This window comes from Aethalodelphis obliquidens, unplaced genomic scaffold (genome assembly GCF_003676395.1).
Source record: "Aethalodelphis obliquidens isolate GAN/ISIS:26980383/991018 unplaced genomic scaffold, ASM367639v1 scaffold20, whole genome shotgun sequence".
NCBI lineage: Eukaryota > Metazoa > Chordata > Mammalia > Artiodactyla > Delphinidae > Aethalodelphis > Aethalodelphis obliquidens.
The window spans coordinates 12440213-12459276 of record NW_020837964.1 but is presented as its reverse complement, the minus strand read 5'-3'; the positions used below and the strand labels follow the sequence as shown (position 1 = coordinate 12459276).

At 39.0% G+C, this 19064-nt stretch overlaps 1 protein-coding gene across 3 annotated transcripts in view; it reads left to right on the top strand.

The window, feature by feature from the left end:
• The window catches only part of ZFP1 (ZFP1 zinc finger protein), a 63417-nt gene that overhangs the window by 25493 nt on the left and 18860 nt on the right, over window positions 1–19064 (top strand). For 2 of the 3 annotated variants that reach the window (XM_027119254.1, XM_027119253.1), the window contains exon 2: window positions 5338–5396. The exons of the other annotated variant lie outside the window; for it this stretch is intronic. In XM_027119254.1, the coding sequence (XP_026975055.1) occupies window positions 5382–5396 (15 nt within the window). In that variant the 5' untranslated portion in view covers window positions 5338–5381. The remainder of the gene's footprint in view (window positions 1–5337; window positions 5397–19064) is intronic. 3 annotated transcript variants of the gene reach the window in all.

The window sequence follows — 19064 nt, the reverse complement described above, 5'->3', positions numbered from 1 at the left end:
CTCACGGGCCTAGTTCCTCCGTGGCATGTGGGATCCTCCCAGACCGGGGTTCAAACCCGTGTTCCCTGCATTAGCAGGCAGATTCTCAACCACTGCGCCACCAGGGAAGCCCTGTTGGTACTTTTTTTTTTTTTTTTTTTTTGGGGGACGGGCCTCTCACTGTTGTGGCCTCTCCCGTTGCGGAGCACAGGCTCCGGACGCGCAGGCTCAGCGGCCATGGCTCACGGGCCCAGCTGCTCCGCGGCCTGTGGGATCTTCCCGGACCGGGGCACGAACCCGTGTCCCCTGCATCGGCAGGCGGACTGTCAACCACTGCGCCACCAGGGAAGCCCTGTTGGTACTTTTATTATGATCCAGTTAATGATTACATTTAATTAGGGAGAATGGACACCTTTATGATGTTGGATCTTACTGTAGGCCTTCCCATTTGTTCCTCTTTCATTTTTCCTTCTTGCCAGCATTTATAAGTTTTTTCGTAAAATATTCGCATTTTTATTAACTTTATTCTTATGTAGTAATTTATTGCTATTGAAGATGGAATTTTTTTTCCATTATTTCATCTTTTTTCTCTTGAGTTTGTTGATATTTCCCACTTTTCTCATTTTGTGTATTTGGGATTGCTCCTTTTTCTCCTTAATTAACATAGCTAATGTTTATCAATCTTTTTGTGAAAGAATAACTTTTTAATGTCTGTAGCATCTGTAGTAACGTCTCAATTATTCTTGACATTGGTTTTTTTTTTTTTTGGCTGCATTGGGTCTTCGTTGCTGCGTGCGGGTTTTCTCCAGTTGACGCGAGCAGGGGCTACTCTGACGTGCACAGGCCTCTCATTGCAGTGGCCCCCCTTGTTGCGGAGACTGGCTCCAGGCGTGCGGCCTCAGCAGCTGTGGCACATGGGCTCAGCAGTCGTGGCTCGTGGGCTCTAGAGCGCAGGCTCAGCGATTGTGGCACACAGGCCCAGTTGCTCTGCAGCATGTGGGATCTTCCTGGACCAGGGCTTGAACCCGTGTGTCCCCTGCATTGACAGGAGGATTCCTAACCACTGCGCCATCAGGGAAGTCCCTTGACGTTGGTTTTAATGCTATAAACGTCCTCTAAATACTGCTTTAGCTGCATTCCTCAAATTCTGGTATGTTTTGTTTTCATTTCCATTCAATTCTGTGTTTGCTTGTTTTTTTAAAAACTTCCCTTGTGACTTCCTTTTTTACCCATTGGTTATTTAGAAATTTGTTATTTAATTTCCAAACATTAGGGGATTTTCTGCATCTCTTTCTATTATTGATTTCTAGTTTAATTCTGTTTTGGTCAAAGAATATACTTTGTTATGTATTTCAGTTCTTTAAAACTTGAGATTTGTTTCATGGCTAAGGATATGATCTACCTTGGGGATTTTTAAAAAATATTTATTTATTTATTTGGCTGTGCCGGGTCTTCGTTGCTGCATGCAGGATCTTTTTAGTTGCGGCATGTGGGCTCTTTCTTGTGCCATGCAGGGTCTAGTTCCCTGACCAGGAATTGAATCTGGGCTCCCTGCATTGGGAGTGTGGAGTCTTAACCACTGGACCACCAGGGAAGTCCCTGGGAATGTTTTTTATGTACTTTAATGACTATTGTGCTGTGTTGGTGGTAGAGTTTTCTGTCAATACTAAATGGGTCAGGGTGGTTGATAGTGTGGTTGAGTTCTTCTGTATCCTTACTGTTTTTTTTATCTACCTCTCTTGTCACCTACTGAGAAAAGAATATTGAAGTCTCAAGTTATAATTGTGATTTATCTATTTATTCTTTCACTTTTATCAACTTTTGCTTCTTGTATTTTGAAGTTCTTTTGTGCATATACATTTAGGATTGTTATATGTTCTGGTGATTTGATACATTTATCATGTGTCATTTAGCACAGTGACATGTAATATCACACTTTAGCCCTGGTAATATTTCTTATTAAGTCTACTTAGCTTGATATTAATCAGTCCAGCTTTCTTTTGATTAGTGTGTGCAAGGAATATCATTTTTTATTTTTTATTTCCTCTTATTTTGGCTGTGCCTTGCAGCATGCAGGATCTTGGTTCCCCAACCAGGGATCAAACCTGTGCCCCCTGCATTGGAAGCGTGGAATCTTAACCCCTGGACTGCCAGGGAAGTCCCAAGGAATATCATTTTTTATCCTTTTATTTTTGATCTAGCTATTATTGAAAATTCAATTAACAATCAAGAAGGAAGATAATTTTATTTGAGCCAGCCTGAGGATTGTAACCCAGGAGACAGACTCTAAGAAGCTCTGAGTACTGTCCTGCCTGTTAGAAGTTGAAGGCACAGTCATATACATTTTTTGAGACAAAGGATCATACATCAAAATGACCTACTGACATAAAGTTCACCAATATACAGTAGTCCAGGTAAGCACTTACAAAGCGAGCAGCAAGTCATCATGACCCCCTTACAGAGTTGAGAAAGAATGTTAACCTTTTAAGAAGTTACATTGCTAGCATCAGAAGAAAGAAAAAAAGATCTTTATGGTTGAGTAGGCATTCCCATCTTTGAGAAGGTCTGGTTAATGTGTAATGCGGCTGGATGTTGCACACTAAACAGAGAGGGAAGAGGCCCAAAGGACAGAATTTTACGTTTAAATTTCTTGTTCTGTCTTAAAATTTTATTTCATCACTATGTTTTTATATTTAAAACACATTGCTTTTATTTTATTTATTTTTAGCTGTGTTGTGTCTTCATTGCTGCATGCGGGCTTTCTCTAGTTGCAGCAAGAAGGGGCTACTCTTCATTGCAGTGTGTGGGCTTCTTATTGCGGTGGCTTCTCTTGCTTCAGGGCACGGGCTCTAGGCATGTGGGCTTCAGTAGTTGTGGCATGTGGGCTCAATAGTTGTGGTGTGCGGACTCTAGAGCACAGGCTCAGTAGTTGTGGCACACGGGCTTAGTTGCTCTGGGACATGTGGGATCTTCCCGGACCGGGGATCGAACCCGTGTCCCCTGCATTGGCAGCCAGATTTTTAACTGCTGTGCCACCAGGGAAGTCCCAAACACATTGCTTTTTAGGCAGCACGTAGTTTGGTCTTTTTTATCCAGTTTGGCAACCTTTGTCATTTAATTGGTGTGTTTGTACAATGAATTATTGACATGGTTGGGTTAAAATCTACCATCTTACTAGTTTTCTTCTACTTGGCCCATCTGGTCTTTGTTCCTATTTTCCTCTTTTTCTGACTGCTTTTGGATTTAGTGGTAGTTTTTCATGAATCCATATTTTTCTCCACTATTTGGTTATTGTTTATACCTCTTTAAATGTTTTTGTGGTTGCCCTACGGTTTAAATAAACTTCTTGAGTGAATCACAGTGAACCTTTAAATATAGTCTATTGTTTGTGTGTAATGTAAGATCCTTAAAACAATATACTGCCATCAACAATTTCATCATCTCATCTATGTGCTATTATCGTTAGATATTTTACATACGCTATAAGTTCACAAAACTTGTCTACTCTTTTTGCTTTAGACAGTCAAGTATCTTTTAGATTGATTAAAAGTAAGAAAAAATGTCTTTTATATTTCTCTTCATTTTAACCATTCCCAGAGATCTTTATTTCTTTGTGTAGATACACATTTCTGTCTGTTATCATATTCCTTCTACCTGAAGAACTTCTTTAAATATTTCTTGTAGTACAGGTCTACTGGGAATGAATTTTCTGTTTTTGTTTGTTTGAAAAGGTTTTTATTTTCACTTTTATTTTTTGAAAGATGTATTTGCTGGGTATAGAATACTGGATTGGTAGTTTTTTCTTTTTTTTTTTTTCTTTTTCTTTTTTAAAGCACTTTAAAGATGTCACTACATTGTCTTCCAGCTTGTATAGTTTCTGATGAGAAATTCTCTGTGATTCTTTAATTCAGTTCCAGATCACTGCAATAAAGCAAGTCACATGAATATTTTGGTTTCTCAGTGCATATAAAAGTCATGTTTACCTTTACTGCAGTCTATTAAGTGTGCAATATCATTATGCCTAAAAAACAATGTGCATACCTTAATTTAAAAGTACTTTATTACTAAAAAATGCTGACCATCATCTGACAATGCAAAGTTACCACAAACCTTCAATTTGTTTAAAAAAAAAAAAAAGGCAATCTGTGATGAGCAATAAAATGAGGTATGTCTGTATGTAGTGTGTCAGGTTTTTTTTCTGGCTGCTTTCAAGAATTTCTCTCTAACTTTGGTTTCCATTGGTTTGAATATGGTATGTCCAGGTGTGTCCATTTTATTTTGTTTTTTGATATTTATCCTTTTTGGATAAATTATCTGAGTTTCTTGGATCTGTGGTTTGATATCATTCAGTATTTTTGGAAAATCCTTGGTCATTATGTCTTCAATACTTCTTCTGTCCCATTTTCTCTTCTTTTGGGATTCCAATACATTTTTTTAAAGATTATTTATTTATTTATTTTTGGCTATGTCAGGTCTTAGTTGCAGCACGCGGGATCTTTCGTTGCAGCACGCGGGCACTTTGTTGCAGCACGTGGGCTTCTCTCTAGCTGTGGCATGCAGGATTTTCTCTCTCTAGTTGTGGTGCGTGTGCTGTGTTGTTTGCCGCACGCGGGCTCTCTAGTTGAGGCTCATGAGCTCAGTAGTTGTGGTGCAAGGGCTTAATTGCCCCGCGGCATGTGGGATCTTAGCTCCCCAACCAGGGATCGAACCTGCGTTCCTGCATTGGGAGAAAGATTCTTTACTACTGGACCACCAGGAAAGTCCCTGGGATCCCAATACATTTTTGTTAGGCCATTTGATATTGTACTACAGCCCTTGAATTCTCTGTGCTTTTTTTTCCCCCTTTGCTTTCTCTTTGTGTCTCAGTTTGGGTAATTTCTTTTGACCTATCTTCAGATTTACTGAAAATTTCCTCAACTCTGTTGTAATACCTATTGAAGGTATTCTTTCGACTCTGTTACTGTGCTTTTCTTAGCATTTCCATTTTTTTCTTGAAGTTTCCATCTCGAAATTCTCTGTTCATTCATTTTGTAAATCTTTTCCTTTAAAGCTTTAATATATGAATCATAGTTTTAAATTCCTTGTCCAATAATTTAATCAATCATGGTTTCTTTTGACTGTTTTGTCAGTTGATAGTGGGTTGTCTTTGTCTTACCTTTTCAGATATTTCATAATGTTTGATTGAAAGTGAGTGCTGCCAGCATGATCCTTTTTGCCCCTTCTGAACAGGCAAAAGGACTAGCTCAGGAGGTGGTATTTTCTCAGGTGATGTGTAAGGATTTCCAAACAAGTCATTCTAGAAGTTCTGAGGCAGGTCAGATCTTTAATAACAATACCTTTCTTTTTCCTCTATTTCAGTTCTGCCTTCATAGTTCTCTGCCTTTACCCAAAAGCTGTAGAAAATGAACAAATCCCAGGTGAGTTGTTTGTTTATTCCCAATTTTATTTTTCTGTGCATTTGAGGAAGTTTATAAGGACCTAGAAAATGAAATAGAAAGGTATAAATGAGTAAAACTCAGGAAAACATAGTAAGAATAATCAATACCAGCAGCCAAAAAGTAAATCAAGTTAATTAAGTGTCTTGCATTGATTATGAATACCATTTCCTTGGTTCTCTAGTATTAGGTCTGAATTAATTTTATGGACCTTCATATAGATGGTGTTTTGAACAGCATCCCCAGAAAAAAAAATTAAACAGCTTATTATTTTGTCTCTGGTTATTTCATATAGCATTCTTCAGGGTACTATAGTGTGTATTTTATTTTTCTGGTCAGATGAGCATGATGCTAGAGAACTCACTAAATATCTGGGTGTGTATTTAAATTCTCCCCCTAATTTCCATGAGTTCCATTGTCATTACTTTCTTGAATGGCATTGCAGAATGTATTTGTACATATTTACACAAGTATAAGTACAGGTTATTATAAGATAGCATATTAATCATACTGTTCTGTTTATATGTGTTTTGTTTTACTTTTAATGAACAGAATTAATTTTTTAGAGCAGTTTTGGGCTTACGGAAAATTTAAGTGAAAAGTACAGAGTTCCCATATACTCCTTTTCTCCCTCTGCACAGTTTCCGCTGTTACTAACATCTTGCATTAATGTGGTATACCTGTTACAGTTGATGAGCCAATATTGATACTTTAAGTAAAGTCCATAGTTTACATTAGGATTTGCTTTTGGTGTCATGCATTCTGTGCATTTTGACAAATACATAATGATGTGTATCCACCATTATCATATCTTACAGAATAGTTTCACTGCCCACAAAATCCCCTGTGCTCCATCTACTCCCCCACTTTCCTTAAGCACCTGGAAACCACTGATTTTTTTTTTTTTTTTTTACTGTCCCCCTAGTCTTGCCTTTTCTAGAACATCATACAGTTGGAATCAGTCAGTATGTAGCCTTTTCAGATTGGTTTCTTTCACTTAGTAATACGCATTTAAAGTTCCTCCATGTGTTTTCATGGCTTGATAGCTCATTTCTTTTTATCACTGAATAATATTCCATTGTCTGGATGTACTACCATTTATTTACCCATTCAGCAATTGAAGGACATCTTGGTTGTTGCCATGTTTTGACAATTATGAATTAAGCTGCTATAAACATCTCTGTGCAGTGTTTTGTGTGGATATAAGTTAATCATTTGGGTAAATGCTAAGGAACACAATTGCCAGTGTGTACAGCAAGAATATGTGTAGTTTTGTGAGAAACTGCCACACTGTCTTCCAGAGTAGCTGTAACATTTGCATTCCCACCAGCAGTGAGTGAGAGTTCCTGTTGCTCCACATCCTCGTCAGCATTTGGTGTTGTCAGTGTTGTGAGCTTTGGCCACTTTTTTTTTTTTTTTTAAGGGCTTCAAATGCTTGGCTTTTTATTTATTTATTTATTTTTGGCTGTGTTGGGTCTTCGTTTCTGTGCGAGGGCTTTCTCTAGTTGTGGCAAGCGGGGGCCACTCTTCATCGCGGTGCGCGGGCCTCTCACTATTGCGGCCTCTCTTGTTGCGGAGCACAGGCTCCAGACGCACAGGCTCAGTAGTTGTGGGCCTAGTTGCCTAGTTGCTCTGCGGCATGTGGGATCTTCCCAGACCAGGGCTCAAACCCCTGTCCCCTGCATTAGCAGGCAGATTCTCAACCACTGCGCCACCAGGGAAGCCCCACTTTTTTTAAAAAAATGATTTTATATTCATTTATTTATTATTTATTTATTTAGGCTGCGCCGGGTCTTAGTTGCGGCATGCGTGTGGGATCTAGTTCCCCAACTGGGGATCAAACCTGGGCCCCCTGCATTGTGAGCATGGAGTCTTACCCACTGGACCACCAGGGAAGTCCCGAACTTTGGCCACTTTAATAGGCATTTAACAGTGTTTTATTGTTGTTATAATTTATAATTCTCTGATGATATGACGTGATGTTGAGTATCTTTACGTGTGTTTATTTGCCACCTGTATATCTTCTTTAGTGAGGTGTCTGTTAAGGTCTTTGGCCCTTTTTAAAAATTTGTTTTATTGAAGTATAGTTGATTTACAATACTGTGTTAATTTCTGCTGTACAGCAAAGTTATTCAGTTATATATACATTGTTTTTTTAAAATATTCTTTTCCATTAAGGTTTAACATAGGATATTGAATATAGTTTCCTGTGCTATACAGTAGGATCTTGTTGTTTATATAATAGCTTACATCTGCTAACCCCAACCTCCCACTCCATCTCTCCCCCAACCCATGATTCTGTTTCTGTTTCACAGAAAGGTTCATTTGTGTCATATCTTAGATTCCACATATAAGTGATATCATATGATACTTGTCTTTCTCTGTCTGAGTTATTTCATTTTGTATGATAATCTCTAGGTCCATCCATGTTGCTGCAAATGGCATTTTTCATTCTTTTTTATGGCTGAATAGTATTCCATTGTATATATGTACCATATCTTTATCCATTCCTCTGTCAGTGGACAGTTAGGTTGCTTCCATGTCTTGGCTATTGTGAATAGTGCTGCTATGAACATAGGAGTGCATGTATCTTTTTGAATTATAGTTTTGTCTGGTGATATATTCCCAGGAGTGGGATTGCTGGATCATGTGGTAATTCTATTTTTAGTTTTCTGAGGGACCGCCATACTGTTTTCCATACTGGCTGCACTTTGGCCCATTTTTAAATCAGGTTGTTTGTTTTCATATTGTTGAGTTTTGAGAGTTCTTTATATATTTCGGATATCAATCCTTTATCAGGTATGTGTGTTACAAAGATGTCTTTGTCTTTTCATTCTCTTGATTATGTGTGTTTTTATCACTCAATAACATATTTTTGAAGTCTTTCCATATCAGAGTATAGAGTTTCCTCATTTTTTTCTGATTTTTTTTATTGTGTAATGTAATATGTGTACAGATGAGTGTATAAAGCATTATAATACTCTTTATACATGTTATAACATGTATAAAAATGTGTACATTAAAGAATAAATGGGCACTTACATTAAGAAATAGAACATTATCTGTTCTTTTTTAAAAATATTTATTTATTGGGGCTTCCCTGGTGGCGCAGTGGTTGAGAGTCCGCCTGCCGATGCAGGGGACACGGGTTCATGCCCCGGTCCGTGAGGATCCCACATGCCGCGGAGCGGCTGGGCCCGTGAGCCATGGCCGCTGGGCCTGTGCGTCCGGAGGCTGTGCTCTGCAACGGGAGAGGCCACAACAGTAAGAGGCCCACGTACAGCAAAAAAAAAAAAAAAAAAAATTTATTTATTTATTTGGTTGTGCTGGGTCTTACTTGCGAGCTGCATAGTTGTAGCAGGTGGGCTTCTTAGTTGTGGCTCGCCAACTCCTTAGTTGCGGCATGCAAACTCTTAGTTGTGGCATGCATGTGGGATTTAGTTCCCTGACCAGGGATCGAACCCGGGCCCCCTGCATATTGGGAGCATGGAATCTTAACCACTGCACCACCAGGGAAGTCCCTATCTGTTCTTTATGATACATTCTCTGATTGAATCCTGCTAGTAGGTAGCCACTATCTTGACATTTTTGTTATTTATTCCCTTGCTTTCCTCAAAGATTTTACCATGTATGTATATATCCCTAATCAATACAAAATTCAGTCTTGAAAAACTATAACTGCGATTTATATTGCATAATTTTTTGTCTGGTGGAGTTTTTTTTTTCTTTTTCTAGATATATACAGTCTAAAAGATGTCCTTTTATGTACCCATGTTTCCTTTAGCAAGACTTAAGATTTTTATCATTGTTTTTTCAAGATATATTAGCCAGTGTTAGCTATAGAGTGGTGAAACCACTCATGCATTGTTTGTGGTAGTAAAAAATGGTACAGACTTACTGGGGAGCAATGTGGCAAAACTTATCAAGCAAGCAGAAATCTAATTGTGTGTAGAAATTCTGCTACTATTGAATAAAGGCTCCTGGGAGATGAGCTGAATAGAGTCTCTGAGTCATAGTCTGGCTTCAGTTTTTCTGAGAGTTTACAAAAATCTCATTTGGAGAAGTCATTGGCAAGGTCATGAAAAACATAGGAAAACATAGGGCTCACATGGTTGGACCATCTGGCAGGGTCAGAGTGTGAATCAGGTATTGAATGTCTGACAAGAATATAATTAGAGTGAGTGGGCTGCTCAGTGTTCTCTGCTTCTTAGCTCACTAGTCAACTGCCAACTCTCAGGAATAGATCAAAGCAGAGTACTTCTGTGAGATGAAATGAGTGTCCTCATGTGATCCAAGTCAGCCTGGTGTGGAGGGGAGAGATAGATGTCATCAGGACTTGTTCAAGACAAGCCAAACCAAAGTTAAACCAACCCCAACAGATAAGAAGCTGGGCCAGGATCACCAGGGTATTCTGCCCTCAGGTTAACAAGGTGATACGATGTCACTAGGCATCTTATGATGGCCCTCAAAATACCTGCTTTTGAATCACACTATTCCAATCTGTATGACAAACAACTTAGTATTAATGGAGAATCACTACCATTCTGCAATGTCCTTCAAACTCCTCCTAGGGATTTCCTTCACCTTTCCTATTGATCTTTTGTTTGCCTTTTCCCCGTCTTTGTCTTTTTTGAATTACTATTTTATTGAAGTAGATTCTTCAGCAGCTTCTTGAGAAAGGGTATGTGAGAAATACATTTTTTTAAACTTTGCTTTTCTGAAAATGTCTTCATTCTGATCTGATACTTGGTTTATAGATAATATGAATGTGGATTTGTCCATTCTTCACTTTAGTTCTGTCAGTTTTTGTTTGATGTAATTTGAAGCTGTATTGAGTTCATGTACATTTATTGAGTGCATGCACACTTACGATTTTTCTATCTTCCAGATGGATTTACTGTTCTATCATTTTGGGATGTCCCTCTTTACCTCTGGTCATACACCTTGTCTGATTTAAATATAGCCATACCTACCTTTTTTTTAATTTTTATTTTATATTGAAGTATATTTGACTTACAATATTGTGTTTCAGGTGTACAGCAAAGTGATTTAGTTAAACATACATATATCTATTCTTTTTCAGATTCTATTCCCATATAGGTTATTAGAGTACACTGTGCTATACAGTAGATCCTTGTTGATTATCTTTTCTAAAAAAAAATTTATTTATTTATTTTGGTTGCACCTGGTCTTAGTTGCGGCATGCAGGATCTTCGTTGCAGCACACAGGATCTTTAGTTGCGGCATGCAGACTTCTTAGTTGCAGCATGCACGTGGGATCTAGTTCCCCGACCAGGGATCGAACCCAGGCCACCTGCATTGGGAGCGTGGAGTCTTACCCACTGGACCACCAGGGAAGTCCCTGATTACCCACTTGATTTTATTTTGTTTACTTTTTAAAAATACATCTTTATTGGAGTATAATTGCTTCCCAATACTGTGTTTCTGTTGTACAACAAAGTTTATCAGCCATATGCATACATATATCCCCATATCCCCTCCCTCTTGAGCCTCCCTCCCACCCTCCCTATCCCACCCCTCTAGGTCGTCACATAGCAGCGAGCTGATCTCCCTGTGCTATGCGGCTGCTTCCCAGTAGCTATCTGTTTCACATCTGGTAGTGTATATATGTTGATGCTGCTCTCATTTCACCCTAGCTTCCCTCTCCCCTCCCCATGTCCTCAACTCCATTCTCTGTGTCTATGTTTATTCCTGCCCTGCCACTAGGTTCATCAATACCATTTTTTTTTTTTTAGATTCCGTATATATGCGTTAGCATATGGTATTTGTTTTTCTCTTTCTGACTTACTTCACTCTGTATGACAGACTCTAGGTCTATCCACCTCACGACAAGTAACTCAATTTCGTTTCTTTTTATGGCTGAGTAATATTCCATTGTATATATGTGCCACATCTTCTTTATCCATTCATCTGTTGATGGACATTTAGGTTGCTTCCATGTCCTGGCTAATGTAAATAGTGCTGCAGTAAACATTGCGGTACATGTCTCTTTTTGAATTATAGTTTTCTCAGGGTATATACCCAGTAGTGCGATAGCTGGGTCATATGGTAGTTCAATTTTTAGTTTTTTAAGGAACCTCCATACTGTTCTCCCTAGTAGTTGTATCAATTTACATCCTCACCAACAGTGCAGCAGGGTTCCCTTTTCACCACACCCTTTCCAGCATTTACTGTGTCTAGATTTTTTGATAATGGCCTTTCTGACCAGTGTGAGGTGATACCTCATTGTAGTTTTAATTGCATTTCTCTCATAATTAGTGATGTTGACCATCTTTTCATGTGCCTCTTGGCCATCTCTTTGTCTTCTTTGGTGAAATGTCTATTTAGGTCTTCCATCCCTTTTTTAATTGGGTTGTTTGTTTTTTTGATATTGAGCTCCATGAGCAGTTTATATATTTTAGAGATTGATCCTCTGTCTGTTGTTTCACTTGCAGATATTTCCTCCCATTCTGAGGGTTGTCTTTCATCTTGTTTATGGTTTCCTTTGCTGTGCAAAAGGTTTTAAGTTTAATTAGGCCTCATTTGTTTATTTTTGTTTTTATTTTTATTACTCCAGGAGGTGGGTCAAAAAAGATCTTGCTGTCCTTTATGTCAAAAAGTGTTTAGCCGGGCTTCCCTGGTGGCGCAGTGGTTGAGAGTCCGCCTGCTGATGCAGGGGATGTGGGTTCGTGCCCCAGTCCGGGAAGATCCCACATGCCACGGAGCGGCTGGGCCCGTGAGCCATGGCCGCTGAGCCTGCGCGTCTGGAGCCTGTGCTCCGCAACGGGAGAGGCCACAACGGTGAGAGGCCCACGTACCGCAAAACAAACAAACAAAAAAAAATGTTTTCCCTATGTTTTTCTCTAAGAGTTTTACAGTGTCTGGTCTTACATTTAGGTCTTTAATCCATTTTGAGTTTATTTTTGTGTGTGGTGTTAGGTAGTGTTCTAGTTTCATTCTTGTACATGTAGCTGTCCAGTTTTCCCAGCACCACTTATTGAAGAGGCTGTCTTTTCTCCATTGTATATTTTTGCCTCCTTTGTCATAAATTAGGTGACTATATGTGAGTGGGTTTATTGCTGGGCATTCTATCCTGTACCATTGGTCTATATTTCTCTTTTTGTGCCAGTACCATACTCTCTTGATTACTATAGCTTTGTAGTATAGTTTGAAGTCGGGGAGCCTGATTCCTCCAGCTCCATTTTTCTTTCTCAAGATTGCTTTAGCTATTCAGGGTCTTTTGTGTTTCCATACGAATTGTAAGATTTTTTGTTCTAATTCTGTGAAGAATGCCATTGGTAGTTTGATGGGGATTGCATTGAATCCGTAGATTGCTTTTGGTAGTGTAGTCATTTTCACAATATTGATTCTTCTAATCCAAGAACATGGTATATTTCTCCATCTGTTTATGTCATCTTTGGTTTCTTTCATCAGTGTATTACAGTTTTCAAAGTACAAGTCTTTCCCCTCCTTAGGTAGGTTTATTCCTAGGTATTTTATTCTTTTTGTTGCAATGGTAAATGGGAGTGTTCCCTTAATTTCTATTTCTGATTTTTCAGTGTTAGGGTATAAGAATGCCAGAGATTGCTGTGCATTAATTTTGTATCCTTACCAAATTCATTGATTAGTTCTAGTAATTTTCTGGTAGCATCTTTAGGATTTTCTGTGTATGTATCATGTCATCTGCAAACAGTGACAGTTTTACTCCTTCTTTTCCAATTTGTATTCCTTTTATTTCTTCTTCTTCTCTGATTGCCATGGCCATGACTTCCAAAACTATGTTGAATAAGAGTGGTGAGAGTGGACATCCTTGTCTTGTTCCTGATCTTAGTGGAAATGCTTTCAGTTTTTCACATTGAGTATGATGTTTGCTGTGGGTTTGTCATATATAGCCCTTATTATGTTGAGGTAGGTTTGCTCTATGCCCATTTTCTGGAGAGTTTTTATTATAAATGGGTGTTGAATTTTGTGACAAGCTTTTTCTGCATCTATTGAGATGATCCTATGGTTTTTATTCCTTAAGTTGTTAATATGGTGTATCATACTGATTGATTTCTGTATGTTGTAGAATCCTTGCATCCCTGGGATAAATCCCATTTGATCATGCTGTATGATCCTTTTAATATCTTGTTGGATTCTGTTTGCTAGTATTTTCTTCAGGATTTTTGCATCTATGTTCATCAGTAATATTAGTCTATAATTTTCTTTTTTTTGTGAGACCTTTTTCTGGTTTTGGTATCAGCGTAAAGGTGGCTTTGTAGAATGAATTTGGGAGTGTTCTTCCCTTGCAATTTTTTGGAAGAGTATGAGAAAGATTGGTGTTAGCTCTTCTCTAAATGTTTGATAGAAATCGTCTGTGAAGCCATCTGGTCCTGGACTTTTGTTTGTTGGAAGATTTTTAATTACAGTTTCAATTTCATGACTTGTGGTAGGTTTGTTTATATTTTCTAATTCTTCCTGGTTCAGTCTTGAAAAATTGTACCTTTACAAGAATTTGTCCATTTCTTCGTGGTTGTCCATTTTATTGGCATATAGCTGTTTGTAGTAGTCTTTTACAATCCTTTGTATTTCTGTGGTGTCAGTTGTGATTTCTCCTTTTTCATTTTTAATTTTATTGAATTGCATCCTCTCCCTTTTTTTCTTGGTGGGTCTGGGTAAGGGTTTATCAATTTTGTTTATCTTCTCAAAGAACCAGCTTTTAGTTTTATTGATCTTTGCTATTGTTTTCTGTGTTTCTGTTTCATTAATTTCTGCTCTGATCTTTATGATTTTTTTCCTTCTACTGACTTGGGGTTTTTGTTCTTCTTTCTCTAGTTGTTTTAAGTGTAGAGTCAGATTATTTATTTGAGATTTTTCTTGTTTGTTGAGGTGAGATTGAATTGCTATAAACTTCCTTCTAACAGCTGCTTTTGCTGCGTCCCATAGGTTTTTGGTCGTCGTGTTTTCATTGTTATTTGTTTTTGTGTATTTTTTAATTTTTTCTTTGAGTTCTTCAGTGATCTCTTGGTTATTTAGTAGCACACTGTTTAGCCTCCATGTATTTGTGGTTTTTACAGTTTTTTCTGGTAATTGATTTCCAATCTCATAGCATTTTGGTCAGAAAAGATGCTTGATACAATTTCAATTTTCTTAAATTTTCCAAGGCTTGATTTGTGACCCAAGATGTGATCTTTCCTGGAGAATGTTCCGTGTGCACTTGAGAAAAAGTGTATTCTGCCACTTTGGGGTGGAATGTTAAATCTTTCTCATCTATTGTGTCATTTAAAGCTTGTGTTTCCTTATTTATTTTCTGTTTGGATGATCTGTCTATTGTTATAAGTGGGGTGTTAAAATCCACTACTATTATTGTGTTACTGTCGATTTTCCCTTTCATGGTTGTTAACATTTGCCTTATGTATTGAGGTGCTCCTATGTTGGGTGCATAAATATTTATAATTGTTACATCTTCTTCTTGGATTGATCCCTTGATCATTATGTAGTGTCCTTTGTCTCTTTTATCTGATACGACTATTGCTACTCCAGCTTTCTTTTGATTTCCATTTGCATGGGATATCTTTTTCCATCCCTTCACTTTCAGTCTGTATGTGTCCCTAGGTCTGAAGTGGGTCTCTTGTAGACAGCATATATATGGGTCTTATTTTTGTATGTATTCAGCCAGTGTGTGTCTTCTGGTTGGGGCATTTAGTCCATTTACATTTAAGGTTATTATCAATATGTATGTTCCTATTACCATTTTCTTAATTGTTTTGGGTTTGTTTTTGTGGGTCTTTTTCTTCTCTTGTGTTTCCTGCCTAGAGAAGTTGCTTTAGCATTTGCTGTAAAGCTGGTTTGGTGGTGCTGAATTCCTTTAACTTTTGCTTGTCTGAAAAGCTTTTGATCTCCATCTAATCTGATCTTGCTGCGTAGAGTAATCTTGGTTGTAGGTTTTTTCTTTCATCACTTTAAGTATATTCTACCACTTCCTTCTGGCCTGCAGAGTTTCTGCTGAAAAATCAGCTGATAACCTTATGGGGATTCCTTTGTATGTTACTTTTTGTTTTTCTCTTGATGCTTTTAATATTTTTTAAATTACATTTTGTTAGTTTGATTAACGTGTCTTGGTATCTTTCTCCTAGGGTTTATCCTATATGGGACTCTCTGTGCTTCCTGGACTTCGGTGACTATTTCCTTTCCCATATTAGGGAAGTTTTCCACTATAAATCTCTTCAAATATTTTCTCAGACCCTTTATTTTTCTCTTCTTCTTCTGGGACCCCTGTAATTCGAATGTTGGTGCGTTTAGTGTTGTCCCTGAGGTGTCTGAGATTGTCTTCAGTTATTTTCATTCTTTTTTCTTTATTCTGCTCCTTGGCAGTTATTCCCACCATTTTGTCTTCCAGCTCACTTACTTTTTCTTTTGCCTCTTTTATTCTGTTACTGATTTCTTTTTTTTTTTTAACTGTGATTAGCATTTAATAATTCAGAGGAAGCCTGAGGCCTTCCTGAAGAATCACCTGGAGATTGAACTTCGAACAGCCATAATGAAGAGAGAGCTACATCACAATCAGTGGTGATAATTAAATATGTAAAGTTTTCATAGAATTGAGAATAAATGAGAAATACAAGGTAAACGAACAGTAGAGTGTATAATGACTATGTGATCTTGTTATAGATTCCTTCTAGTGTAGTTTTCATTTCAGTTATTGTGTTGTTCATCTCTGTTTGTTCTTTAGTTTTTCTAGATCTTTGTTAAACATTTCCTGTATTTTCTCAGTCCGTGCCTCCATTTTATTTCTGAGATTCTAAATCATCTTTACTTTCATTACTCTGATTTCTTTTTCAGGTAGATTGCGTAATTCCTCTTCATTTATTTGATCTTGTAGGTTTTTACCTTGCTTCATCTGTGACATAATTTTTTACTCTCTTTTTGTTTTTTTTTTTTTTGATTGGTGGGATTGTGTTCCTGTCTTACAGCTTGTTTGGCCTGAAGCTTCCAACACTGTAGTTTGTAGGCTGTTGGGTGGAGCTGGGTCTTGGTGCTGATATGATGACCTCCGGGTGACTTCGATGAATATTCCTTGGGGTCTGACATTCTCTGTCAGTACAGTGATTCAGACTCAGAGCTCCCACCGCAGGAGCTTTGGCCCAGCCCCCAGTTAATGAACCAAGATCCCGCAAGCCGTGCATGGTGGAAAAAAAAGAAAAAACCAATAACAAAGAGTTTAAAAAATAAATTTAGACTAGGAAACTAATAGATATGTTAGAAAGAATATAAAAATAAAAATATAGATGAAACAACAACCGGAAGGTAAAACAGAACCACAATAGTAAAAAAGAGAAGAAAAAAAAAAGTGGAAAAGGCCTTGGCTGTGGAGGGCGGGGCCTAAGCAGGGGCGGGGTTTGTGTGGTAGGCGGGGCCTATGGTTAGGACCTACAGGGCTGGAAAAGGCCCTGGGCAGTGTAGGGGGGTGGAGCTGAAGCTCAGCGGGACAGAAGGGGCCAAGGCATGCCTCTCGTCTCAGAGAGTGGGGGACCCCACCTGGGAGCCCAGCAGGCTTCCTGGGCCTGAGTGGGCGGGTCCACACTTCCTACTCTTCTCCTGCTCCTCTGGTCCTGGAGGGCCTCTCCCACCTGCATTCTCCCCCCGACCTCCTGTTCTCCCCCAGCTTACTTTCTATGCCCCCAGGACCCACGTGGCCTGGAGGGGGCTTTGGAGGGTGGGGGACCCGGCATGGGAGCTCAGCAGGCTTCCCGGGCCAGAGCGGGTGGGGCCAATGCCTTCCGCTCCTCTCCCGCTCCTCTGGTCCTGGAGGGCCCCTCCTTCCTGCTTCTCCTGTTCTCCCCCGGCCTGCCTCCTTGCCCCTAGGACCAGTGCGGCCCAGAGGGGGCCTCTGAGGGCATAGGACCTGGCCCGAGATCCAGGCAGACTTCCCCAGCTGATTGGGCAGGGGAAATGGTGGGCGCACTCCCCCCTGCTCTGAGCCCCCAAGGGTCCTTCCAGGCACAGGAACCCCTCTCCCACTCTCAGCCACCCCTCAGGGTGCTGGTCCTGTCTGGCCTCCACTTCTCCTCTCCCCTCAGTCCCCCCACGTCCTACCGGTTTGCTTGGGCGTTCCTCCTGTCTCCTTGGGCGTCAAGGTCCCCCACCAGTGTCTGGCAGGTGCCCTAGTTGTGGGGAGATGTGAACTCTGCGTCTTCCCACACTGCCATCTTGACTCCGCCCCCCTGTTATAGAGTAGTGTGTATATGTTAATCCCAACCTCCTAATTTATCCCTCTCCCCACCTTTCCACTTTGGTAACCATAAATTTGTTTGCTAAGTCTGTGAGTCTTTCTGTTTTGTAAATAAGTATATTTGTGTCATTTTTTTTAGATTTTACATGTGTGATATCATATATTTTTCTTTCTCTGACTTACTTCACTTAGTATGATAATCTCTGGATCCATCTATGTTGCTTCAAATGGCATTATTTCATTATTTTTTATGGCTGAGTAATATTCCTGTGTGTGTGTGTGTGTGTGTGTGTGTGTGTGTGTGTGTGTGTGTACCACATCTTCTTTATCAGTTCCTTTGTTGATGGATACTTAGGTTGCTTCCATGTCTTGGCTATTGTAAATAGTGCTGCAGTGAACATTGGGGTGCATGTATCTTTTTGAAGTATGCTTTTCTTTGGATATATGCCAAGGAGTGGGATTGCTGGGTCATTTGGTAGCTCTATTTTTAGTTTTTTAAGGAACCTCTGTGCTGTTCTCCATAGTGGCAGTACCAATTTAAAATTCCCACCAGCAGTGTAGGAGGGTTCTCTTTTCTCCACATACTCTCCAGCATTTGTTGTTTGTAGACTTTTTGATGATGGCCATTCTCACTGTTTTGAGGTGATACTTTGTTGTAGATTTGATTTGCATTTCTTTAATAATTAGCAATGTTGAGCATTTTTTCATGTGCTTTTTGGCATTTTATATGTCTTCTTTGGAAAAATCTCTATTTAGCTCTTCTGCCCATTCTTTGATTGGGTTGTTGTTTTGCTCTTGAGCTGCATGAGCTGTTTGTGTATTTTGGAGATTAATCCCTTGTTGGTTGCTTTGTTTGCAAATATTTTCTCCCATTCTGTGGGTTGCCTTTTTGTTTATGGTTTCCTTTGCTGTGCAAAAGCTTTTAACTTTAATTAGGTCCCATTTGTTTATTGTTTTATTTTCATTCCTCTAGGCGGTGGATCAAAAAAGATACTGCTGCCATTTATATCAGAGTGTTCTGCCTGTTTTCCTCCAAGAGTTTTATGGTATCTGACCTCACATTTAGCTCTTCAATCCGTTTTGAGTTTGTTTTTGTGTATGGTGTTAGAGAATGTTCTAATGTCATTCTTTTACGTCTAGCTGTCCAGTTTTCCCAGCACCATTTATTGAAGAGACTGTCTTTTCTCCTTTGTATGTTTTTGCCTCCTTTGTCGTAGATTAATTGACCATAGGTGCATGGGCTTATCTCTGGGTTTTGTATCCTGTTGCACTGATCTATATTTCTGTTTTTGTACCAGTACCATACTGGTTTGATTACTGTAGCTTTGTAGTATAGTCTGAAGTCAGGCAGCCTGGTTCCTCCAGCTCTGTTTTCCTTTCTCCGGATTGTTTTGGCTATTCTGGGTCTTTTTTTTTTTTTTTTTTTTTTTTTTTTTTTG